The sequence below is a fragment of the Purpureocillium lilacinum genome (assembly GCF_023168085.1).
Source record: "Purpureocillium lilacinum CBS 284.36 DNA, scaffold_7, whole genome shotgun sequence".
NCBI lineage: Eukaryota > Fungi > Ascomycota > Sordariomycetes > Hypocreales > Ophiocordycipitaceae > Purpureocillium > Purpureocillium lilacinum.
In genome coordinates, this window is record NW_027072117.1 from 2458011 (window position 1) to 2484045 (window position 26035).

General features: G+C 61.1%; 5 protein-coding genes across 5 annotated transcripts; 2 read left to right on the forward strand and 3 right to left on the reverse strand.

Moving 5' to 3' along the window:
* Window positions 1-956: 956 nt before the first annotated feature.
* Window positions 957-6198, forward strand: PLICBS_009648 (uncharacterized protein; the record flags this gene model as incomplete). The annotated part of the gene is made up of 2 exons (XM_018325265.2): window positions 957-4479; window positions 4532-6198. 2 exons carry the CDS (start codon window positions 957-959, stop codon window positions 6196-6198), a joined length of 5190 nt encoding a protein of 1729 aa, XP_018176659.1.
* Window positions 6199-6652: 454 nt separating this feature from the next.
* PLICBS_009649 (uncharacterized protein) lies at window positions 6653-7390 on the reverse strand (the record flags this gene model as incomplete). The annotated part of the gene is made up of 1 exon (XM_018325266.2): window positions 6653-7390. One exon carries the CDS (start codon window positions 7388-7390, stop codon window positions 6653-6655), a length of 738 nt encoding a protein of 245 aa, XP_018176660.2.
* A 496-nt stretch (window positions 7391-7886) lies between these two features.
* On the forward strand, window positions 7887-10480 carry PLICBS_009650 (processing alpha glucosidase I; the record flags this gene model as incomplete). The annotated part of the gene is made up of 3 exons (XM_018325267.2): window positions 7887-8118; window positions 8181-10144; window positions 10238-10480. 3 exons carry the CDS (start codon window positions 7887-7889, stop codon window positions 10478-10480), a joined length of 2439 nt encoding a protein of 812 aa, XP_018176661.2.
* A 5240-nt stretch (window positions 10481-15720) lies between these two features.
* PLICBS_009651 (mitochondrial splicing system protein) lies at window positions 15721-19318 on the reverse strand (the record flags this gene model as incomplete). Its single annotated transcript, XM_018325269.2, has 4 exons — window positions 15721-17202; window positions 17260-17407; window positions 17984-18349; window positions 18402-19318. The coding sequence occupies 4 exons, from the start codon at window positions 19316-19318 to the stop codon at window positions 15721-15723; spliced, it is 2913 nt and encodes a 970-aa protein (XP_018176663.2).
* Window positions 19319-20660: 1342 nt separating this feature from the next.
* On the reverse strand, window positions 20661-23239 carry PLICBS_009652 (uncharacterized protein; the record flags this gene model as incomplete). Its single annotated transcript, XM_018325270.2, has 4 exons — window positions 20661-21571; window positions 21648-21699; window positions 21776-22954; window positions 23066-23239. 4 exons carry the CDS (start codon window positions 23237-23239, stop codon window positions 20661-20663), a joined length of 2316 nt encoding a protein of 771 aa, XP_018176664.2.
* Window positions 23240-26035: the final 2796 nt, after the last annotated feature.

Genomic DNA, 26035 nt, shown 5'->3' on the forward strand with positions numbered 1-26035 from the left:
CGCCCCGACAGTTCAGTGGCTGCAGGCGCCTGTCACCGAGCTGGAGCCCACCCACCTCCAGTTATTCTGGGGCACGACGGGACTCCCGTGCTGCTGCGCTCGCTAATAACCGATGGGAACAGGTACCTCTAGGCTCGAGCCCCCCCTGGCTTCGAAGGTCGTCTCAGGGAGCTGCACGGCCCACCTCAGTGGTCGGCCGCCTTGCGCGCGGGCTCCAGCTCCACCCTGGCGGGCACCCACCTGGCATCCGGGCATGGACTGTACCTACCTGCCGCACCGCACCGCAAAATGATGGGCCGCCGGACTTCTCCTGAATCGTCATCTCTCTCCGCCAGCGCCAACAAGCTGCTCCCCCCCCTTGTCGTCTCTCTCGTCAGGGGCCTTGTGCAGCGTCCGCCAAACAAATCTACACCTCTTTTCTTGTTGTTTGCGTCGACAATCAAACACCGTGCACCGCAGGCAATCCATACGCAGCCCGTCACCCGTCTGGGGCACTGCTCAAGCCGTCGCGCGCCGAGATTCCCCGTCCGTTGATGGAGGCTGCGTCGACCCCAAGTCGACTCCGTTGAGCTGGCCTCGCCTCTCCACCGATAACGCGCAAAAACGATCCTACCCGCGTGGAGACCCTCGTGCGGCGTTTCACCGCGCGTTTGGCCTCGGTCCACCAGCCTGGACGCCGATTTCAGCGTCGATTCTTTGACCTCGACGACCTCGACGACCCCATCGCACATCATCGCGAGCTCTCGACCCCGACAGCGGCCGCATCTGGCCACGTTACCGCCGTACAGGGTCGGGCACGTCGCCAGACAACCGGACGCCTGCCCGGCTTCGATTCCGCCGGGCGCAGCCGGACTCTCACTGGCGGCCCGTGTCCATCATGAGAGCGGCCCTGCGCCACCAACTGTGTCGTCTCTTCGTCTTTAACGTAACTACGACCTGAGCAGCGAGCGCCGGCCATGTCGTCCGCAGACAAGTCGAGGCAGTCCTCGGGCGGCCGCTCCATCTTCTCTAGGAGCAAGAACAAGGACCGGCGGACGACCGATACCGACCACCTCGATGTCGCCAGCACCATGAGCTCGCGCATCTCGCGCCACAAACGAGAGTCTTCGACCGTCTCCATCGATGCGCCCGCGTCCCCTGACCCGGGAATCAACATGACGGCGGGCGTGGTCACGTCGATACCCTACGAGAGCGTCCCGGCCGGTCCGCGGTCCCCGATCCCCGTCGAATACCTCCCGAAACCAGACCAGCTACCCGTGCGCCGCGATCCCTTACCGCATCACCTCAACAAAGCCGGCGGAGATTTCCACCAGTACCCAAACTTTGACCCGTCGAGCCTCCATCCCGGCTCCCATGTCCCTACGCGACCCCACACCAGCGCCTCGAATATTACCATGGCCTCGACCGGCCGTCAGGCGCAGTTCCAGCAATGGGGCCCTCCTCGTGGCAGCGTCGCCAGCACCGTCAACGGTTCCCGTTACGATTCCTATATGGCTCCCAATGGCCGAGCTTCAGGTGACAACCTTAGCATATACTCAGGTAATCCGGCCTACCGTGAGGTTGGGGGAACGACACGCTCATCGCAAGCAGCTCTTCCTACGGCATCGTCACAGAGCTCCTACGGCTCCCAGACATCACACCGAGATTCGCATCGCCTGACCAAGCTGCCTGGAGGCGGTGGGCACGACGGCTTCTACTTTCCGAAACCCGACGACGACCATGTTGTCGAACAGATGTTCCTGCAGCTGATGCAGAAGCGAGGATGGCACAACCTCCCCGAGCAGGCGAGAAGGCAGATGATGGCCTACCCACCGCAAAAGAAGTGGACGCTGCTGCACCAAGACCGCTTGACAGAGTGGCAGGGTGAGCAAAAGCGCAGGCAGACTGCCCGAACGAATCAGTACACGACGCCAGACGTCACCACTTACTCCGACGAAGAGGGCGCGCCCGAATGGTACGTGCGGAAGGTCATGGAGGACAGGCTCGACTCGAAGGGCATGGGGAGTCTCGAGGTCAACCTCCGCACTCAACAGATCGGCTGGGTCAAGCGGTTCGTCGAGTGCCAGGGCCAAGTTGCGCTGGTGACTCTGCTGCTCAAGCTCAACCGCAAGACAGCAGTCGGCCCCGCCCCCGACAACAACAAGGCCGAAAGGAACCTCGACCGCGAATATGACATCGTCAAGTGTCTCAAGGCGCTGATGAACAACAAATTCGGCGCCGACGATGCGCTCATGCAGTCCAAGGTCCTGCTCGCCCTGGCCACGTCGCTCACGTCTTCGCGCATCACTACGAGGAAGCTCGTCAGTGAAATCCTGACCTTCTTGTGTACCTGGGGCGAGAACGGCGAAGGGCATCTGAAGGTGATTCAGGCTCTCGACGAGGTCAAGGCGCAGTCCGGAGAGAATGGCAGATTCGATTCTTGGATGCGACTGGTCGAAGTGACGGTCGACGGGCGAGGCAAGATGGGCAGCCTCGTCGGTGCCAGCGAAGAGCTTCGCACGGGTGGCATAGGCATGGAGAACCTGCTCATGGAATACGCCGTTGCGACGTTGATGCTCATCAGTATGATCGTCGACTCCCCCGAGCGCGACCTCCAGCTCAGAGTGCACATCCGGGCCCAGTTCACGGCTTGCGGCATCAAGCGGATCTTGACCAAGATGGAGGGCTTCCAGTATGACTTGCTTGACAAGCAGATCGAGCGCTACCGGACGAACGAAGCGATCGACTACGAGGACATGCTCGAAAGAGAAAACAGCAGTATCAAGGACAATGTCGAGGGGGAGATGAAGGACCTTACGGACCCTGTCCAAATCGCCGATGCCATTCAGTCGCGCATACAAGGAAGCAAGGCTCAGGATTACTTCGTCTCGGCGCTGCAGCACCTCATGCTCATTCGCGCTAACGACGGCGAGGAGCGGCTGCGCATGTTCCAGCTCGTTGATTCCATGCTCAGCTACGTAGCCATGGATCGGCGCCTGCCGAACATGGACCTGAAGCAGAGCCTCAACTTTACCGTACAGAGCCTTCTCGACAAGTTGCATACGGACTCGGAGGCCAGACAAGCGCAAGATGAAGCCTTGGAGTCGCGTCAGATCGCAGACGCCGCTATGGCGGAACGCGACGAGATGCGCGCTAGGCTAGAACTTGGTGCGGATGGCCTGGTGGCCAAGATGCAGAAACAGCTAGACGAGCAATCACGCTTCATCGAGGCGCAAAGGCGGCAAGCGGACGGTTTGAAGGCTGAGCTGGAGAACCTGCAAGCTATGAGAGCAAAGGAAGCTCAGAGGAACGAGTTGGAGACGCGTGAGCTCTACCTGATGCTCCGCGACGCCCAAGACATTGCTGCATCCAACGCACTCAAGGGCAGCAAGAAGACCGAAACCGGCGCCAAGGACGCCTCGCAGATGCAAGGCATCCTCGACCGCGAGCAACTCATGGATCGCCTCCAGAGGCAGCTTGAGAGACAAAAGACGCAGTACAAGCTGGAGGGGAGAGTTTGGGGCGAGGCGAACGGTCCTTCGGATCGCCTGCGCGCCCTGCGGGAAGAGATGGAGGGCGACGGTCCCCAGACACCCGTGGGCGGCGGCACGCCGCCCCGAGACTTTACCAACAGCGTGCTTGGCAGCATAAACCGACAGACCAAGATCTCGCGCAAGCCCGTCAACGCGCCTAAGGACGACGACGATGTCATCGAAGAAGGCGACGAGACCGAGGGCGATGATGGAGTCATCTACGAGCGGCCCAGGATCGTTGAGATGAAGCGTCCCATCATTGATCCTAAGCAGCAGGCCGGCCTCTTGGACGAAATAGGCGCCAAGGTCAAGAAGTACGAAGGATCCGACTCGGAGGACGGAGACGGTGTCACGACCGGGCCGACACACCCCAGCATCGAGTCCTCCACGCCTCTCACGCCTTCGGACGGCGACACCCCGAAGATCGAGGCCAGCGAGCCGGCCGGTGCCGCAGCGCCGCCGCCGCCGCCTCCACCTCCTCCTCCGCCTCCCATGCCGGGCCAGGTCCCTGGTGCTCCTCCTCCTCCACCGCCACCTCCGCCACCGCCGATGCCCGGTATGATGCCGGGAGCTCCTCCGCCGCCGCCTCCGCCGCCTCCGATGCCCGGCTCTGCAGCTATGCCTCCACCACCTCCGCCGTTGCCAGGGCCAATGTCTGGAGGTTTCTTGCCTCAAAAGCCAGCCTTTGCCGCCTCGCCAGGCATTGGCCTGCCAGTTGTGAGGCCCAAGAAGAAGCTCAAGGCGCTCCACTGGGACAAGGTCGATACCCCTGAATCCAGCCACTGGGCTGCGCACGCTCCTACAGCGGAGGAAAGGGAAGAAAAGTACAACGAGCTCACGAAAAAGGGAATCTTGGACGAGGTCGAGAAGCTGTTTATGGCCAAGGAGATCAAGCAGCTTGGCGGCGGCGCTTCCAAGAAGGGCGACAAGAAACAAATCATCTCTGCAGATTTGCGAAAGGCATACGGTAAGATATTGACGGCCTGGATGGCTAAGAATACCAGGCTGACCAGTCACAGAAATCGCCCTTGCCAAGTTCTCGCAGCACTCGGTGGAAAAGATCGTGCAGATGATTATTCACTGCGACAAGGACGTGTTGGACAACCAAGTTGTCATGGACTTTTTGCAAAAGGATGATTTGTGCCACATCCCCGACAATACCGCCAAGCAGATGGCCCCGTACAGTCGAGATCTGACCGGGCCGGACGCAAACAGTCAGACGAGGGAGCAGGACCCGTCGGAGTTGACTCGCCAGGACCAGATCTACTTGTACACTGCGTTTGAACTTCATCACTACTGGAAGAGCAGGATGAGGGCTTTGGCACTGACGCGCAGCTTCGAGTCGGACTATGATGAGCTCAACGAGCGCATCCGCCAAGTCGTCACCGTCTCCGAGAGCCTCAGAGACTCTGTGTCGCTCATGAACGTCTTGGGTCTTATCCTGGATATCGGCAACTACATGAACGACGCCAACAAGCAGGCTCGCGGCTTTAAGCTCAGCTCCCTGGCTCGGCTGGGCATGGTGAAGGACGACAAGAACGAGTCAACACTGGCCGACCTCGTGGAGCGTATTGTGCGAAACCAGTATCCCGAATGGGAAGGCTTCGTCGGCGACATCGGTGGTGTCTTGGCTGCGCAAAAGGTCAACGTCGAGCAGCTGAACACGGACGCGAAGAAGTATGTCGACAACATTCGCAATGTGCAAATGTCCCTGGACTCTGGCAACCTGAGCGACCCGAAGAAGTTTCACCCTCAGGATCGCGTGAGCCAGGTGGTCCAGAGATGCATGAAGGATGCCCGCAGGAAGGCGGAGCAGATGGAGCTCTACCTGGACGAGATGATGAAGACGTACAAGGACATCATGGTATTCTACGGCGAAGACCCGACCGACGAGAACGCCAGGAGGGATTTCTTCCACAAGCTGGCGACCTTCCTGAGCGAGTGGAAGAAGTCACGGGAGAAGAACCTGCAGTTGGAAGAGACGAGGAGACGCAACGAGGCGTCCATGAAGCGCAAACACGCCCAGCAAAAGGCTGTCTCGGCACTCGCAGACAACGGCGCGAGCTCCCAAACGAGCACGGGTGCCATGGACTCGCTTCTGGAGAAGCTGCGGGCCGCCGCGCCTCAGGCTCGGGACCAGAGAGACCGTCGCCGCCGCGCAAGGCTCAAGGACAGGCACCAAGTTCGCGTCGCGTCCGGCCAAAAGATACCCGACCTCAACGAGATTCCGGAGGTAGAGGCTGGACTGCACAAGGAGGAAACGATCAGCGAAGAAGGCAACCCCCTCAGCCCTGGGCTCACGTCGCCTCACGACGGCGAGGACGACGTGGCAGACAGGGCGGCGGCGCTTCTGCAAGGCATGCGTGGGGGCGAGGGGGCTGATGGGGACGACCCCGACAAGAGGGAGAGCTTGCGAAAGGCCAGGAGACAGACAGCGGAGGAGGAGCGACGCCTGCGCAGGAGGCGGAGAGAAAAGGCTGCGGCTAGCCAAGGGGACGACAGCACATTGGGTGGCGACGACACCCCGATGCAGGGCACCGATGGCGCTCCCGCAGAGGAAGACAATACCAAGGCGAGTGAGGAGATGGAGGGTGTCGAGAGTAAGGACGCCAACGAAGGTGACGCCGAGGAGCGGCCGGAGGAGAAGGACGAGAGAGCTAGCATCACCACGGACTCGAATGCATAGGCAGCGAGCGTCAGCATATACCGTCTGCAGTACGTAATGTTTTATTATCTACATGGCACGGACGGACGCGAGGGATCGCAGGGGATTTGTGGGCAGGATTTAGTGGCGAGCGGGGGCGAGTTGCATGTATCTTACAGTTGCTTCAATTCTCCCGGTCTTGGAGTTGCGCATAACCCGTTCGTTGACATGGTCCGTTGTTGGTCGCCGGGCCGCTTGCTCTTTGGATGCATTTCCAAGGAGTCCTTTGTACGACATTGTAATATTACGCAAGCACGTAACGTGACAGACGTTTTATAGAGTTCGATATAACTAACAACCGACACGCATGGAAAGTCGCATGTCCCATTTCGCTGCCGCCTAACGCCAAGCTCCATCCATGTCGCGCTGCAACACGACCTCCCAAAGTTCCACGCCCAAATATACGACGTGCTGCTGGTTGCCGCGTTCCGTTTCTTCACCGCGAGGGGCTGAGCGGGCGGTTGAAGCCCCCCTGGCGGTTCATGTACTGCCTGTACTCCGACTTCTTCTCCTTGCGCACGCCACCCACGTCGTTGCCCGCAATCTTCTTGCCCTTGGTGGTGCCGAAGCCGCCGAAGCCCAGCATGGCCTGCATGGCGGCGGCGTCGGGGTCCAGCTCCTCCGCGTCCACCTCGCCGTCGTCCGCGCGCTCCTCTCTATCTTCCACGTCCATGGCGTCGTCCTTGTCGCTGCGGCGTCGCGGGGATCGGTTGCCGGCGTGGCGTGCGCGAGGGGATCGGCTGCGGCGCCGGGGGTCGGGCTTGGGGGAGTCGCGCGGGCGGGAGCGCGTGGGGAGGTTGGCTGCGGGCGCGGGGCTGGCGCTTCGGGGCGAGGCGGAGCGCCGTCGGCTGTCTCTGTCGTGGTAGTCGTCCCGTCGGTCGCGGTCGCGGTCGCGGTCGCGGCGGTCACTGTCGTCGTAGCGGCCGCGTGGCTCCCGGTCACGGCCCCGACCCCTGCCGCCTCCGCGGCCTCGACCGCCGTCACGGCCTCTGTCTGATGGCGCGTCGCGGTCTCTGTACCGTCTGTCTGGCGAGCGATCGCGTGATCTGGAGCGGTATCCTCTGCGGTCTCGATTGTCGCGGTCGCGGTCGCGGTCGCGGGGCTGTCTGTCGCGGTCCGTGTCGTCCCACATCTGGTGGCTGTTGGGCCGCCGGCCGCGGCGCGAGTCGCTCATGGTTGAAGCCGGCGAGATGCTGTGCGTGCGTCTGTTGTCTGCGATAGAGTGGTGTATGCGGTTGGTTGTGCGCAGCGTAGGGCGTCGTTCTAGGCGCAGAGCCGAGTTTCTCGTCTGGAAAGTTGCGAAGCGTTTTTGGGGTCAGGCTGTGATGGATCGCCAGCGAACGAAACAGAAAGTTGACGTTGGCGGCGAGTTTGGGGGCCGCTGTGGCTCAGCAGGGGCGTGGGGTGGCTGGTGAGGGGCCGCAATTGGCCGCGTACCTGCACGCCCCCAGCTTCGGGGTTGGTTCAGTGGGCGATGACGCTCAGCCTCGCCCGACACCCCCCACACTCCCTCCAAACGTGGCCCCAAACTCCTTGATTCCAGGAGCGCCAACGACGAAACGGCGCCTTGCCATCTGCCCGGTCTCTACTGTTGCACCCTCACTCATTTGCGTCTTTTCTCGCCAGAAGCGCTACCTCATGATTGAATAGGCTGCGAGAACTTTTGCAGAATGGCCAGACTCAGCCAATTGATCGCTGCGGCCGCTGCCCTGACGGCCGGGGCGTCTGCCGCGGGGGACGACGCCGTGCTGAGCAGCGAGGTTGGCCGCCTGAACAACCAGAGCCTGCTATGGGGCCCGTACAAGCCGAATCTGTACTTTGGCGTCCGTCCGAGGCTCCCCGAAGGACTGTGGTCGACGCTCATGTGGAGTCGCATGGAAGGGTACGAGGACGTTAGGAACGGTAAGTAGCCTGTGCCGAGGCATTGTCAGTGGAGGGATTGCTGTGCTAACGGATGCGCTTAGGCTTCCGACTCACCTGCGAGCAAGGCGAGGAGATGCGCGGCTACGGCTGGGACGAGTACGATGCGAGAAGCGGCGGCGTCCAGACGATCCACGACGAGGGCAACAAGCTCGACCTGACAACGTCCTTTGTCAAGGTCCCGGGCGGCAACCACGGCGGCAGCTGGGCCGTCCGGATCAAGGGCGCGCTGCGGGACGGCGCGCCTAAGGACCAGAAGACGACGGTCTACTACTACTTTGCGCAGGACGGCGAGGGCGACCTGCACGTCGAGGGCGCGGGCACCGAGTTTGGCTTCGAAGGTGACGTGACCCTCAAGGGCAGCTCCAAGTCCCTCGGCGACTACTCGATTGTCGTGACCAAGGGCAAGGGCAAGCACCCGACCGTCGACCACGACCTGTCGACGAAACGGCACGGTGACACAACAGTCGTTGGGAGCCTGCAATACGCGGATAACCTGCTGTGGCAGGCCAAGCCCATCCTCTTCCAACAGCTTCAAAAGGCTGCTCAATACGTCCAGGAGACCTATGGCGACGCAGCTGCCCCGCCGCCGTGGCAGGTATACCGAGTCGACCACAACCCCGGCCAGGGCAACGTGCATATCGTCCAGAAGACCTTTGAGGGTCCCTTTGAGTTTGACGTCATCTTCTCCTCGGGGTCTGCGGGCAAGGCAATGACATCGGAGGGCCTCACTCGCGAGATCAAGAGGACCTCGGAGTCGTTCTCAGAACGATTCGCCAAGGTCTTTAACCTCAAGGCTCCGTTCAAAGCGGACAAGTACAAGGCGCTGGGCAAGAGCATGTTTTCGAACCTGCTTGGCGGCGTGGGCTACTTTTACGGCGAGCAAGTCATCGACCGCTCGTACGCGCCCGAGTACGACGAGGATAATGAGAACTTTTGGGTTGACGCCGCAGAGGCCAGGGCACGGGGTGCGCAGAAGATGGAGGGTCCGTATGAGCTCTTTACCAGCATCCCATCGCGGCCCTTCTTCCCGCGCGGGTTCCTTTGGGACGAGGGCTTCCACCTGGTACCCATTGCGGACTGGGACATGGACCTGACGCTGGAGATTATCAAGAGCTGGTACAAGACCATGGACGACGACGGCTGGATCCCCCGAGAGCAGATCCTGGGGGCCGAGGCGCGCAGCAAGGTGCCTGAAGAGTTTCAGGTGCAGTATCCACACTACGCCAACCCGCCGACGCTGTTCCTGGTCATCGAGGGTTTCATGGAGCGCCTGCGCAAGGCCAACGGCACCCAGCGGGCGGAAAAGGAGACACTGTCGCAAGACGAGGCTCTCTACCGGGCTCACTTGGACAACGTGGAACTTGGAGAGGAGTATCTGCGGAACCTCTACCCCCTCCTGCGACGGCAGTATGACTGGTTCCGAAAGACGCAAAAGGGCGACATCAAGTCGTACGACAGGGAGGCGTTCTCGACGAAGGAAGCCTACCGGTGGCGTGGCCGGACGGAGACGCACTGCCTCACGAGCGGCCTGGATGACTACCCCCGACCGCAGCCGCCGCACCCGGGCGAGCTGCACGTGGACCTCATGTCGTGGGTCGGGCTCATGACCAAGTCTCTCCTGAACATTGCGGACGCGCTCGGCATGGCCGAGGAGGTGGCAGAGCTCGGAAAGAACCTCGAGGCGATTGAGCGCAACCTGCAGGACCTGCACTGGTCGGAGAAGGAGGGGTGCTTCTGCGACGCGACGATTGACGAGTTTGAGGAGCACAAGCTGGTCTGCCACAAGGGATACGTTTCATTGTTCCCGTTCCTGGTAGGGCTGCTCAAGCCGGATGACCCGAAGCTGGGCAAGACGCTGGAGCTGCTGGGCGACGAGAGCCATCTCTTTAGCGCGCACGGCATCCGCAGCCTGAGCCAACAGGACGAGGGGTATGGCACTGGCGAGAACTACTGGCGCAGCCCGGTGTGGATGCCGATGAACTACATGGCGGTGACGCAACTCTACGTAGGCAGCAGCCCCCCCATGCTCCCGATAGGTTGCTCTCCTGGCGGCAGGATGAGCAATTTTTGCTTGACTCTTACTGACTTTTCCCTGCAGAACATTGCCACGCAAAAAGGCCCCTTCCAGAACAGGGCGAAAGACCTGTACACGAGGCTGCGGCGGAACCTGGTGGAGACGGTGTACAAGAGCTGGGCGGAGACGGGGTTCGCGTGGGAGCAGTACAACCCGGAGACGGGGGCGGGCCAACGGACGCAGCACTTTACGGGATGGACGAGCCTGGTGGTGAAGCTGATGTCCATGGAGGACCTATCCGGCGGCCACGGACGGGACGAGCTATGATGGTGATGACGGAAGTCCGGGCGGCATGTAACCACACAGGGCAGGGCGAGCTGGCTCGGCTCAGCCGCCGAGTCCGAGAACGAAGGCGGAACAAAAAAGAGAAAGAAATGTAAGATGATGATTCGAAATCGACGGCACGTGCGATGCGAGGGCATGACACACCCACACCCACACACATGACGGACAGTCAACGTCGCCGACCGGCACGGGCTGTGCGACGGCTTTGTCATTCATTTTTGTGCCGTGTGCGACAGGGAATCGGGCCAAACAAGGCACCGCCCGCATACGAGACCTGCCGGCGGCGCGCTGCAAGTCGCAGATGCGGCGAGTGACAGATGGGCTTTGCGAGCGAATATGCCGCCAATCAATCAGTCCCTGCCGGGTGGGCGGGGGGGCCTGCAGAGGGTAAGGGTACGAGGTGGTCGCCGTGTCCTCGCATGCAATACTACGCATGCGACACGATGCCGATGGCCGATATGGGCGTCCGTCGAGCATGATGAGCACAAACTCGGCCGTAATATGAACGGACGGGGGAATGAGCCCATCGACCGGCCGCCCGGCGTGGCGTAGTAGCATGGCATCACATTTGGGGGGGGGGGGGGGCTCATCGAGTTGTATCGAATTGCACCGATTTGTGCATCACATCGCATCATATCGCATCGCATGGTACAGTACTGCATGTACACGGCGTACGACCCCCCTCAGCGATGAGGTCGTGAGTGTGTGTGTGTACCTGCCATCCAGGCAGGAACATGAAACACGGCGAGGAGGGCTGGGATGGAAAAACAGGACCGCGAGACAACGTCGTCATTGAACGACCAACAGCCAACAACTTGGAAGTCACTCGCATGGAGGTGAGTGGTGGGTGGTGGGCGGGTAGTGAGTGTAATGCAATGGAAAAAGGAACAATGCAAAGGGCGTACAGACAGGCAGACAGGGTTGGGGGAGAATGAACTGGCCGGCAAAGAGGGTGTTTCCAGGACTCGCATGCGGTGCAGCCTCAGAGCGGATGCGTGTCCCTTGATATTGCCCGATTTGGAAGTCGTACAGGAATCACCAGGGCGGCCGGCCGGCAGAATAGACACGGTTACGACTTACGAAGTTACGAGCACGCTTGTTCTCGGGTTATTTACGGCGACAGGCGTGATTCTAGTCGTGGCCCTTTTGCGCCGTCGCACAAACAGAGGTGTACGTTGAGTGCGTTCATGAGGCGTGTTGTCAAGGCTCATCACGATCTCCAAAGAAAAAAAGGTCCCACGCTTCAACCGCAGCGTGGCCGGTTCCTTTGATGATTACATTGGTCCAGAGTCTATTGTTGGATCAGATCAGACCCGGCGCCCACTCGCGCGATGCCTTGCAAGCGGAGGAGAAGGAGGCAGTGGTCACGATGGACGTCAACGAGGCTCAAGCAGTTGTGGCGTTTTTCGCTGAGGGATCGCTGACACGAGGGAGGCTTGCCCGCTTCACTAAAAGCATCTACGTACCAGCTAGCCACAGGACCCCGGAGCAATGCAATTGGAATACTGAAGTGGACGGGGATGCAGCCCCCCAAAAAGCGACGGCAGTAGTTGGAATAGCGTAGGCGCTGGGTAAACGAGGCTAGGGAGCTGAGAGGCGAGGCGAGGCGCGACTGGAGATCAAGAGTACTAGGTAGTAGGGCTGATGCTGATGATGATGATGATGGCGGGAGAGCGAGCTGACGGCCTTCGCCTCGTTTACGAGGAGCGTACCTGGTTGTGGCAGTTGCTGCGCCCGGTTGGGGCCGGTCCGACCAACCGGCTCGCGAGGACGGGAGTGCCAGCCAGTGTCTATTTTGGGGGGCGAGCGGTTGCCGAGATTTTAGCTCGGGAGGCGTGCGGGCGGGCGGGTTACGGACGCGGCGGCGCGCCCTAACTCGAATCCCGTTAGGGGCGATTCCCGCCGCCCGTGCAGGAAAGCCCCCCCCCCCCTTCAGGGCCTACAGTGGTTGAAAGGCGGCACCTGACTCCGCTGAAGCCCGGGTGCCCGCCCGCTGCAAACTCGCTCCCGCAGCGCTCCACTCCAGCCAGCTCCAGGGGACCTGCCCGGGACCCTCATCAGCACCCAGACCTCAGTGGAGCAGGCCTCGCGTGGCGTGGCTGTGCCGTGTGGGCGAGGTGGTGCCTGACATTTACAGGTGTTGCATCCCCCAGCCAGCCCCCATGACTGGATGGAACAACAGCACGTTCCATGGAACTTTTTCGCGCTGCGGCGGCACACACACCCCCTTCCAGTTGCCTGTAAACTGTCATTCTTCAAAGTGCAGGAGTAGTTCGTTTATCGTTTATCGTTTACCGGGGGGCCGGCGACTGCAGAGCACGCACACCCCCCCGGCGTACATCCCCCCCAATGAACCGCCGACGAAACAGGAGGGCAAATCGGCGCCAAGGGTCGACGGCGACGACGACGACGACGACGCGTGGGCGTCTGCAGCCTCCATCTCTACATGTCTTGTTCTGAGACTGCTTCTGGAATCGGGACACCAACCTGGAACCTTGAAGGGCGGCATGCACCGCCGCCAGCCAACCGGTCACCCAAAAAAGGGCCACAGACGGTGCCGTCGCGGCTGCTATTGGCGGGCAAATTGTTTTCCTTCTTGCTGAGTGAGGTGTTGTTGCTGCTGCTGCTGCTGCTGCTGCTGCTGCAGGCGCGCGTACATACGATTTTGCCATGCCGCAACTCCCGTCCAAGCATGCGTGTGTGTGAGAGTGTGTGTGCTTCGCAACACGTGCGTGCTGTGTGCCTTGCGTCTGAGATAAGCTCGCTGCGACTCTGATGGTTCCCCGTTCTTCTGCAGCTGCCGCTACCTTGCCTTGATGAAGTAGGTACTTCGTACCGCTGCTGCTGCTACCGTGTGCCGTGTACGTTCTGGCAGGTGCGCGTCATGCTTGGCTAACCCATTTGTCAACCCCCCTTCCGTGGACTTCTGCACGATGATTAGGCATCGGGGGAGCATCGTCGTTGAGGAAAGAGGTCGTTGGAGCAGAGCCAGGACAGGCGCGATGCCGCGCGCGCTTAGGGTACTCATCGTTTGCTCGTTCGTTCGTTATACAGACCGGACTGCATACATGCTTGGCATGTTGGCCGGAGGGTAGCAGTCCTCGTGCCGGTGTGTTACTGTCGCCGCGATGCCACGGGTCTCTGCCCCCCTCCCCTCCCCGTCCGTTGCCCTTGTTCCATGTGCCGGGAGCCCGCCTCTGCACACGCACACACACACAGCTCAGCCCTACGACCCGTCCCATCTTGTCGTGGGTACGCGGACAACGGGGGGGTGCCTGCCATGCCTTGCCATGCCGTGCCCTGCCGTGGGAATCGACGAGATGGGGGCCGCCCGCCCGGGAACCCGCCCACTTGAAGCCATCATCACACACCAGAGCGACCACACACACCCACCCCCACGCCGCAGCCGCGCATCAGCCACCCCGGCCTGCCGGCGCGCGCGCGCTGTGCGGCGCTGCGGCCACCTAGCCACGCCACGCCCGGCGTGTCGCTCCAATTGTTCCCTTCCAGTTTCTCTGCGTGGGACCCGGGGGCTTGGCTCATGCTCACTCCATCCACCTGCATGCAGGTCGTAGACTCGCAGCCGTCAGTCCTTTCGTCCTAGTCATCATCTGTATCATCTTTGGTCATAGGTACGAAAGTACATCCGTACGCACTCGCCAATTCCACCTCCTCTACCCACTACCCACCAACACGACTATTACCGCCGAAGCACCGGCGGCGGCGGCAGCCCCAGTTAGAGTGTGGCAGGGGCGGATGCGCAACGGGGATTGGGGGCCGGGACATTTTTTGGGGGGACAACGGGACGGACGGACGGACGGGCGGGCGGGCTCCCGGGCATCCATCCATCCATCCACCACACCCGGGTAGCCAGTGCCAGGGCCCCAAGCGAGGGCGGGTTTTGCCTGTTTCGGGGAACGAACGTTTGCTCGGCGATGATGATGACGATGACGATGGGTGATGAAGATGACCGCCCGGGGGCGTGCAAAGCGGTGGTGTGCGGTATGAGTGGTGGATGTGTGGCGTGTGAGAGCGGCGATGTGGTGAGGGTTGGATGGACCGACGACGTACGTATACACATCCACGCAGGCGGCCTTGGACGCGTATATAAGAACCCCGAAGGATTCCTTCATCAGAGAATTCTGGAAAGAGCCAGACCAGATCAGATCACTCATCCTTACACATCAAGACCAAATCCCATCATAAGCAACCTCTCTCCTACACTCTACAGCCTATATCAACCACTCTGCCCTCCTACTCTACGACACAACTTACACGCACAACCACCAAAAGCCCCTGACGAACAACAAAAACCACAACAGCACTCTCTCACCTCAACCAAACAACCTCGCCTTCGCATAATCCACAAACCCCGCCTCCCAGCAAATCCACACTCTCAATCCTCATAATGGCTGCCACCGGCTTTGCTGCTTCCTCCACCACCACCACCTTTGGCGCCGTGGCTCCCCGCGGCGACCTCGTGGATTCGGGCCGCTCCGGCTACAACATCGTCTCTGGCGGCGGCAGCGGCTCGGGCTCGGGCTCGGGCTCCAACGGCGATGACGACAAATAAAAGTACGCGCGCAACCTTCTACCTGGACTGGACTGGGTGAGGTGCTGCTGGCACGGAGAGTTCTCGGCATTCTTTCGGCATGGCATCATAAAGCGGGCGAGCGAGCGAGCAGCATTTGGCATCAGCGGGCATCATCACATCACCACTACGGACACGGGCACGGCACGGCGATAAACACGAGATGGAGTTTTTTTGCACGGGACATGTGTTGGCGCAGGACGGCTCTGTGCTCTCCCCCTGCGGGTTCGGGGGAGGGGCCGGAACCTTTGAGGGTCTACAACGGAGTTTTGGGGCTGGGAAGGGTGCGTGCTAGGCGGAAACGGACCGGCATAGACGGTATAGACAAAGGGATCCCATCATCGGGAGGGGCGCTTTATTGGGGTATAGACTTAGGTTCCTTTTGTCTTTAGACTTTGGAGTTTTTCCTCATCTCTCTATCTCTCAACTAGACTTGGCCTTGTCGTTGTACAGCAGCGCTTGCTTCCACCGGTGACCAAACGCCTTGTGATAATTGTACATGCCAAGAAAGGTTGCGAGTATTGTACAGTATGGGCAGGTCGAGCCCTGATCTATTTGCCCACGCAGAACCTGTATGCGCTGTTAGTCGCGATTTCCAGTCTCGGGGGATGATCAGAGGGCCAGCTCAGGCTTACTTCTCGAACACCACGCCCAGCACGTCTTCCACGTCTCCGGCCTCGCCCTTGCCAGTGATGCGCGCCAGGCAGTCGGCCGCGTAGCGCAGATACTCTGCCGCAAGCACCGCGTCGGCCTCCACATCGTCGTTCTCGGGCCGCGCCTCGAGCATGAACTCCTCGAGGTGCGCCCGGCATTTGACGAGCAGCTGCCGCTGCCGCTCCGTTACGCCCAGCAGGTCTTGCAGGTCTGGGGGCATCTCCGTCATGGCCTGGAAGGAGGCGACCAGCGCGTCGATGACGGCGTGAATGCCTCCTGGGTCCGTCGTGGTGGTGGTGCCGCTGGGTGGGACTTGGTCCGTCTGCCGGCCCTGCTTGCAGGATATGGGCAGCGGGATGGTCGAGGCGAGGATCGGGTTCTGCGAACGAAGTGCCTGGCGGAAGTCGGCGAGCAGAGTCGCAAATGTCGCTTCGTCGACTGCGTCTCGCTTGTTGACGACGACCAGATGGGCGTCTGCCTCGGCCGCCAGGTCCAGCGTCTCCTTGTCGTAGTGGATGAACGGACCGCTGGGACCCTGCTCGACGGAAGCCAGCACAATCACGACGTCCGACTCTTGTGCCTTTTGTCTGGCCCGCCGGATGCCCTCCTCTTCTACGGCTCCAAGCACAGTGCCCTCTTCCGCAACCGACGCGCGGGACCGAAACCCCGCCGTGTCCGCAAAGCCGCACAGGAACCCACGAATGTCGAGACTCGCCTCGACAATGTCCCTCGTAGTGCCGGCCTCGCCCGAGACTATGGACGCCTCCCTCCCGACGACGAGGTTCATGAGCGAGCTCTTGCCGACGTTGGGCGGCCCTACGAGCGCGATGCGGATGCCGCCCCTCAGCAGCTCGCTGCGCTGGCTGCCCAGCTCGTGCAGGCGTATGCCGGCGAGCATGTCGGCGACCTGGCGCGCCACGCCCTCGAGCAGCTCGCCCTGCGGCTCGTCAAAGTGCTGGTCCTCCGAGAAGTCGATGAGGGCCTCGAGCTCGCCGCGCGCGAGCAGCAGCTGTTGGCGCCACCGTTCGTACGCGCGACCCAGGGCGCCCGAGGTGCCGCGCACGGCGGCCCGGCGCTGCTGCTCCGTGTCGGCGGCGAGGGTGTCGCTGAGGGACTCGACCTGCGCGAGGTCGAGCCGGTCGTTGAAGAAGGCGCGCTTGGTGAACTCGCCCGGCTCGGCGTAGCGGATGCGCCGCGGATGAGCGTCGATGCTGCTGGTGCGGCACCGCGGAATGGCGGCGAGCACGGCCTTGACGGTCGCGGGCCCGCCGTGGACGTGCAGCTCCAGCACGTCTTCGCCGGTGACGGTCTTGGGCGCGGGCAAGTACAGGACCAGGGCCTCCGAGTCGAGGATGCCGGCGGGCTCATGGGGCGCAGGCGGCTGAGGGTCAAAGAGCGTGCGGATGATGGCATATCTCGGCTTGGGCAAAGCCTTTGACGGACATAATGATTGGTATACCTAGGGAAAGTGAGCACTGCAGTCCGGCCGAGCAGTTAACGTCGCAGAGCGTCTTACGTCGAGACATGACGGGCCCGAGATGCGTATGACGGCGATGCCAGCCCGCCCTTGGGCCGTGGACAGGGCGTAGATGGTGTCGCCAATGGTGGGCAGTGTTGATGATCCGCCGGCGACTGAGAGTCTCGGCGCGCCCGAGTGGAACGTTCTTGCTATCTCGGCAGCATGATGCCGTCTTGCGCCTGTGCTGGTGCTGTGAATGAGGAGACAACGAGGCTGTGAGGCTGTCGCGCGTGAGTTGAGGCGCTGCGCCCGAGCCAGTCTCCCTGGCCGCAGCCCGCGCCACAACATTGGCCGCGGGAGGGTGCGAAGAATTAGTAAGGCTTCATCCGTAGTTTTATACTGATGGCGTCGCTGATAATGAGACGGAAGCGCCAAGCCGTGGGTATTCGCGGTTAAGTCTTGATGCGTCTTGAATCTTGAGGTGGTGGAGGAAGAAAAGCTTCAGCCATTGGCCCGAGTCCCGTGGAGTCGTGGATTATAGCGACCGCCACCACCGCGTGCTGTTCATCCCGGCGCATCGATAACACGATTTCACCCTATGGAAAAAGTCATATGAGCGCTACAGGCTTCTCGCATTAGAACTATGCTTCTTTTTGATTCGCGACTAAATCATCTGCAGCGAGCCATGTTGAAATCAATGGACGCTTTTTGGTGTTGACTGCACTCGGACCCGCGCCACACCCAATTCTACCCTTCTTATCACTTCGGTGCTGCCCTCTACGACTGGGCAAAAGAGTTGATAAACTTGGCCAGCTTCTCGGCCCCCTCCAGCGAGATGGAGTTGTAGTTGCTGGCGCGGATGCCGCCCACGCTGCGGTGGCCCTTGAGGCCCGTCAGCCCCAGCTTCTCGCCCTCGGCCAGGAAGGCCTTCTCGGTGGCGTCGACGTCGCCATTCTTGCTCACGCGGAAGCACACGTTCATCCTTGAGCGGGCGCTCTTGGCCGGCACGACCCGGTACACTTCCGGGTGGGCGTCGAGCGCGCCGTAGATGAGCTCGGCCTTTTTCTGGGACACGGCCTCCTGGCCGTTGACCTTGTCGGGGTAGGTCGCCAGCAGCTTCTTGAGGACCTGGCCGGCGACGTACACGCTGAGCATGTTAGCAAATTCAACCTTGGGATATTCCCGCTGCGGGCACCTACTCGAAAATGCTCAGGGTGTTGTAGAGGCTGTTGTTCTTGGCAATCATCTCGTACTGCAGGACAATCGGCGGCAGCGGCAGAGCCAGGTGCCGCATGAGGGTGGCAGAGGGCTGGGGCAGCAGGCTCTTCTTGATGATCACGACGGTGACGCCCGTGGAGCCGAGGTTCTTTTGCGCGCCGAAGAAGATGACGCCAAAGTTGCGGACGGGGACCCTGCGGGAGAGAATGTTGGACGACATGTCGGCGACGACAATGGGCCCGGAGCCGTCGGCCTTGGGCTCCAGACACTTGGGGAAGGCGGGGAACTCGACGCCGTCGACCGTCTCGTTGTCGCAGTAGTACACCATGGCGGCATCGTCGGACAGCTTCCACGTCGCCTCGTCGGGGACGACGCCAAACTTGCCGTCGTTTTGCTTGCGCGCGTCGGCCACGACGTTGACGTGCTCGGGGCCGAACAAGCGGGCGGCCTCGGCGGCGGCCTTTTGCGACCAGCTGCCGGTGACGACGTAGTCGAGCTTGAGGTCCTTGCCGACCTTTGTCTTGAGCTCCTGCACGAGGGTGGGCTCGTTGAGGTCGTCGGCGTCGCTGTGCTGCTTGTCACTCCCAAAGATGCGGTTGCGATGGCGCAGCACCCAGGAGCCGACGAGGTTGTAGGCCGTGGCGGAGAACTCGCCGGAGCCGCCGCCCTGCATGAAGAGCACGTCGTAGTCTTCGGGGATGTCGAGGTACGAGGCGAGGTCGGCCTTGGCCTCGTTGATGATCTTGGTGGCGAGGGCGGAGCGGTGCGAGTGCTCCGCGATGCCGAGCCCCGTGCCGTCAAAGTTGAGCAGCGCCTGCGACGCCTTTTCCAGGACGTCGGTCGGCAGCAGGGCGGGGCCGGCGCCGAAGTAGGTGATGTCGGAGCGTGCCTTGGCCATGGTTGCGTGCGTGCGTGAGGCTTGCTTGTTGCTGTTGCTGCTGATGCTGATGCTGTGAAGAGAGTTGTGAGGAGCGAGAGAGAGAGAGAGAGAGAGAGAGAGAGTGTGTGTGTGTGTGTGTGTCGAGAAAGTGTAGTATCCTCAGAGCTCGTGTGGATAAGTGACGTCGATGAGTCAGGTCAGTCAGTCAGTCAAGACGCAGAGAGAGAAGAAGAAAAAAGCCCGCAACGACGACGAGTCGCAGGGCAAGACAATAACGTTTTTCCTAGACGGGTACTTGTATGCGCAGACTGCGTCCGGAGGCGCTGCAGGGTGCGGATTGAGCACCAAAGAGGTTCTCGGCAAGGGCGCGTGTCACGGATTTACCTACCGTAGCTACAATGCGCAAAAAAAAAGATGTAACGAGCCAGCCGGGCGCCGATCGGATTGAGGGGCAGCACGCTCGCGTGGGTGGGATGGGAGCTTTCATCAGGGTCGCCCGTCGGTCGCGGGTGGTGGGTACAGTCCCATGTTCCACCACGGATGGCGGGCAACCTTGGGAGGTACAGCACTGGTTACACTATTTCAAGCCTTTTTTTGGCGACTCCGCCCCGGCAGCTGCTGTTGTTGCGGGCGTGCTGCAGCTGTGTTGTCCCTCTCTTCCGTCGAATGGCGGCGGCGTCACGTCAGAGGCGACGCCGGTAGTCGGAGCGCCGATGAGCTGGAGCTGGGTGGGGGGCCCGGGCCGGCCGTTTTGGCACGCCGACCGGGATTGATGCAATGTCACGCAGCACAATAGCATCCGTCAATCGAGCATGGAAATGCATGCGCAGCCAATCGCCCCTATTCTGGCTCGGTTCCTGGCCTGTCATTGACGTCCCGGCAGTTGCATTTGCCATTACGTAGGCGCAATTGAATGATGCAAGGGAAGCCCATTGGGACCCCGCTGAGTCGCGAGCGAGGGAGGGAGGGGCATTCGGTCGCCTCATCAAGGGTGAGGGGCACCAGTTGCGTGCCATGTTATGTCGGGTGCCCCTCCATTGGAACTAATGGCTGCAGGTAATTCATTCACTTGCGTGGTACATACTGATAGCCTCGGGGGTGCGATTGCCCCTACTCACTGGGCGAGATCCTGCAGGTCGGCCTCATGGCGTACCACCGTTCAGTGGCATCTGAACAATCAACTCAAATGCAATGATTGCGATACAGTCCTGTACGTATACACATCATCCAACTACACTAAACCATAGAACTAACACTTACCTTGGGAGTTGGGAGGAAGTCAGTTAGTCCTCCAACCTACCTTTGCTTTCAATTTGAAAACAACGAGCACCACCTCATCTTGTCCCTGCCGCCTCTTGGCCTAAATCTCCTTGACGTAGCCCACCTCTATCACCTTGTCCGCGTCAATGTCCAGGTCCGCGAGCTTGGTCCGGGAGTTCTCCCGAATCCACAGAAACGCGCCCAGCAGCAGCCCCCGGACGAACCCCCACGCGCGACCGCTCCCTGAGTCCACGCAACGCACTCGCATGGCCTCCTTGCCGAGCACGTACACCATCTGCGAGCCCTGCGCCGCGCGCAGAGCCTCGACCTCGGCACCGCTGCCGCCGTCACCTCCCCGCGCGGCGTGCGACACGGCGAGCTCAATCTGCCGGATCAGATCGCGCGCCAGGCCCGGGTGCAGCACGTCGTCTGCGTACCCGTGGCGGAGCGTCACCGCGTAGCAGCTGGGCAGCTGCGCCGTCCGCGTCACGACGTAGCGCTCCTCGTGCGGCACCGACGGCACCGGAAGGGGCCGCATGTGGAAGAAGACAATGACACTTGGGCGCGCCGCAAACTTGGCCACGAACTGCGCGAAGCACGCCGGCACGTGCGACGGGTTGCCCGCCTTGTCGAAGAAGATGCCCAGGCCCGGCACCGTCGAGACCGGAACCCCTCCCAGGCTCGACCGCAAGACTAGATGCCCCCCCGGCCGTGGCTCCGCGCCGCCAACGGCAGTCGTAGCCGCCCTGCTGTCGAACAAGGCCGCCGGCGAGAGCTGGTCGAGCGACTCGGCCCGCCACTGGGCCTCCTTGCCGAAGCGCCACAGCGTGAAGACGGACGCCAGGATAAAGGCCAGCACGAGCGTGAACCACGCCCCGTCGGGGACCTTTTCAAAGACGGACGACAGGAACGCGCCGTCGAGGGCCGCAAACACCAACCAGACGGGCACGACGACGTAGAGCGGCAGGCGCCAGACGAGGACCGCCACGAGAGCAACCATGCATGTCGTGACTAAGGGGCAAAATCAGGGCGCTTCCAACCAACAAACAGCCAGGGGGTGCAAAGAGCTCAATGCCGGGTGACTTACTAAAAGTGACGGTGATGACACACACGCCGTACGCGTTCCCCAGCGACGTGGTCTGCAATTGTCGAGGTTGTTGTCAGTAACGGTCACCAAATCCCGCGGCCCCTTGGCCGGGCTCCCGCAGCACCTACATTGTTATACACGGCCGTCACGATGACGGTGCCAATCATGAGCAGCCAGTTGGCCACCGGCATGTACACCTGCTCGTGGAACTTGCTGCTCGTGTGCACGACCTTGATGTGCGGAAAGTACGACAGCCGCATAATCTGCGTCAGCAGCTGAAACGTCGACGTGATCATGGCCTGCGACGCCACAATGGCCGCCAGCACCGCGATGACGAGCCCAAAGATGAGCGTCCCCGGCGGCAGAGTCTTGAAGAAGGGGTTCGTGTAGGCCGTCTGCGTCTCGTCGGCGGCAATGTACGCCGCCTGCCCGATGTACGCGATGACGAGGCACGGGTACGCCAGGCCCAGCCACGAGATCTGCACCGCGCGCTTGCTGAAGGCGCCCAGGTCCGCAAACATGGCCTCGACGCCGGTGAAGGCCAGCAGCAAGCCGCCGAGCGACTTCCACCCGTCGTGGCCGTTGCGGATGAGATACGTAAACGCGTAGTGCGGGCTGAACGCCTTGAGCACGGTAAAGTCGTGGACGGCAATGTTGTAGATGCCGACGCAGAAGTTGAAGAGCAGCCACGTCGTCACGATGGGCGCAAAGGACGTGCCAATCTTGGACGTGCCGAGCGGCTGCAGGAAGAAGAGGAAGACGAGGATGCCGCACGAGATGCCGACGATGGCCTGCGTCCCCAGCCCCGGGTTCGCCACCGTGATGCCCTGGATGGCCCCCAGGACGGACTGCGCCGGCGTCAGCACCCCGTCCGCCATAACCATGGAGACGCCCAGCACGCCGACAAACTGCAGCGCAAACTGCGACGCTCTGGAGTGCTCGAGGAAGCTGCGGATGCTCCTACTGCCCGCCTTGAGGTCGCCGGTGCGGTACCGCTTGAGGCTCACGCCGAGCTCCTCCTTGGGGTCGCGGCGCGCAATGTGCGTGTACCGCGTGAGGAGGCTGTAGAGCGCAAACGTGCCGCCCTGTCCGTCGTCGTCGGCGTGCAGGACGACGAAGCAGTACTTGACGGTAACGATGAGCGTCAGGGCCCAGATGATGATGGACAGCGCGCCGACGAGGTCCTCGCTGGAGGGCTGGCTGGAAAAGGTCGACGAGTACACGTACAGCGGCGAGGTGCCTATGTCACCGTAGATGACGCCCGTGGCCTGGAAGCTGAGCCAGACGAGGAGCATGCCGCTGTATTCCTGTGTGAGGAGTCAGTCGCTGCGACAGCTCCGCAGGATCTGCGGAGGGGGAACCCCCCCTTTTCCTTTCCACGGGTAGTGGTGGGTGATGATTCGGGGGCGATGCTTTACCTGCTTGCGAGACGTGCCTAGGTCTTGCTCAGCGATTTCTCGGGCCCTCTCCTCGTCACCCAGGTCTGCCTTTGTGCCGGGCAAGGGGTCGTTGGCTTCAGGAGGCCCGACGCTGCTCTGGGCGTGCTCTTTGCCGGTGGCAGAGGCTGCTTCTTCGGCGTCACATTCGGCCATATTGACGTTTTGACGTTTTCGATATCGAAACAGAGAATCAGGGTGCTTGTCTCGCTTTCAAGACTGATGATAGGGCAATATAGAGTACGCGGCGTTGCCACACTTGTCACTCTACCAGGACACAGCACACCATGACCACAGAGAGCAAGGCCAGCCAAACTTATAGCAGAGGCCGGGGGCGTCCATGGCCTTGGGCCCCTGTCGCCAATGCGTCCGACTCCGGCATCCATCATCCTGGAGGCTGGCGGAGCTGGGATCCGCCACTCTCAGCTACAATTTAGAAACAGCCCGTTGGTTGTACATACGGAGCGTGGCTGCGAAATTCAGCCCGGCGCACGCCCGCTATCAGCACACGAGGTGGTACGACATGGCCTGGAGTTTGGGGTTGGTCGCGGTGTGGCATCAGACCTAGATAATGCAGCGACGGATGATTGGAGGAGTCACCGTCCTCATCGATGCTGCATCAGACTTGCACGGGTAAGTACCATATCTGCACGTGCCGGCACAGTATATCCGGGGTTGGGATCGTGTGGACTGCGGACTGGACTCAACTCCATCGAGGTTGACGAAAATCACTCATACCTAATCTTTTACGGCACATCGGGATCGAGGTTTGTTCACTATTCCATAAAAGGCGCGGTGCGGGTGTTGTACTCTATCTGCTCATCTAGAATCTCGGCCTGTCGGAATCGAAGGGAGGGGAGAGCTATCGAGTCTGATGCGTGGCCTGGCGCTTCCATGTCCTTATACACGCGCACCTGTTGACACTCTATACTTGTATTGAACGTAGCACAGCATCGGACAGCATTATTGAAAGCATGGAGGCACGTCAGATCACAGCTGGACTACGTAGAACTAGGATCCCTTTCCCTGACCCGTGCATGTGCGCGGCGCAACGCCCCCCAAGTTGTGAGTAGTGACGGCCGGACTTATTAGCCCCCCCCCCCCCCCCCAACGCGTACTCGCTCCCACAGCCATTCGTGAATTATCATCACCGAGCCAGGATGAGGCCGCTCGACCAATCTGGATCGCCTCACACCCTCATGGTCCCGTTTCCCCGCCAAGAAGCTGACCAAAGAGAAATATCCCTCACCGTCACAGACGCACAGCCGCCAACGCGCGGTTCGAGGGCCGAGACCAGACTCGAGAAGAACGGGAAGATGCGAGCACGCGACAAGTAAAATTGCCATTAGTGTACAGAGTACGTACGTACGTGGAAGCCCACGTGTAAGTTCCATATCAAGCGGCTCGAAGGACAAATGTGCGGCGACAAAAAAAAAAGCCCTTGATCAATGCTGTGGAATCTCGCCCGATATCCCCTTGCACCGTCAGCCCCGAATAGTGTATGTCCAAGCCGTCTCATTTCAGCGTGTCACCGCCATCACGCTCTCTGCCTGGCACTCCGAGCTCGTCACCCGCGCGCGCCCCTCGGGTCGCTTTTGTTCCCATCAGGACGCAGAAGCAGGTGATGATCGCGGTGCCGGTTCCGCGCGCGCCGCCAGCAACTCGCACCGTCGCAGCCGCCCAGGCCCCGGGTTCCGGGTCGGGCAGCAGCAGGTACCATGTGTCCACCGCCGTGGCCTCGTTGTCAGTCGGCTTGATCTTCTCCCTTATCCTCGCCGTTTACGTATTCAAGGGCTGTGTTTGGCGACTCCCCGGTTGCTCCCGCTGCCGCCGACGACACCGGGAGGGAGCAGCAGCAGCTGGAGAAGAAGAAGCGGCGCATGATGACAAGCCTCGCAACTTGGGACTCGGCCGCGATATGCTGGAGTCCTTGCCCATCGTTGTGTACACGCCTGGCTCGCCGTATACCTGCTCCGGAGGACGCTCTGAGCTCGACCCCGATGCGGTGGTGAAAAACGACGAGCGGCACTGCGCCATATGCACAGAAGGCCTCGATCTCGGCGTCAAGTTACGCCACCTCCCATGCGGACATCGTTTCCACCCTGACTGCGTCGACCCTTGGCTCCTGGAGCGCTCTCGCACATGCCCGCTCTGGTAAGTGATCTAGGGCCTAGGCACCACCAGCATCACAACTCGGACTCAGATTCTAAAGAGCGTCTTCCTAAAAAGTCGCACCGACGCTCTGGAGGCAGTCGTCGTTCCCAGGAACGTCGTGGAGCGACCTCGTCGGGCGCTCCTCGCCGGTCGATGGCGACGGGTGCCCTCGTCGCGGCCCCCCCGCGGAGGTCAAGTTAAGTTCGCATACCGTTCTGAGCAACGCGCAGCCTAACACATCCGACAGACTGTTCACGAGCTCCAGATGCTACCTCTGACGAGTGTGCCGACTGTTCATTCGCCCGGGCCGGGCACGTCGTGGGCGGCGAGCGTCGCCTTGCAGGCTGCCCGCCGTCCTGCGCCACTGCCGCCCGTCCCAGAACGAGCACGCCCGGGCGCGTAATTGTGCCATATTCCTGCGGTAGTCAGCCGTATGGCGGAATGGACGAAAGGATTGGTCGCGGTGTGAGAAGCGTTCTGCCTCCTGCGACGAAGACGGCGATGTGCGGTCCGTCAACCGGGTGGGCTTTGGTTGCCGGCTGGTGGCGGCACGAGAGAGAGCAAAGGAAACCGTCGCAGTACGTCGGGCGACAGCTCTTTGTTCCTGAGAGGAGGCCGTCGCGGCCTGGTATAAGTCTGGATATATATATATATATATTAACTATATTAAAGCGTAGAACTAACACTTACTTTAAGAGGCAGGACGAAATAAAGTTAGTCCCCTTAAATTACCCTTAATATTTAAGAATAAGAATACTACCTTATCTCCTCTCTTTATAGCTAAATCTCCTTAATATA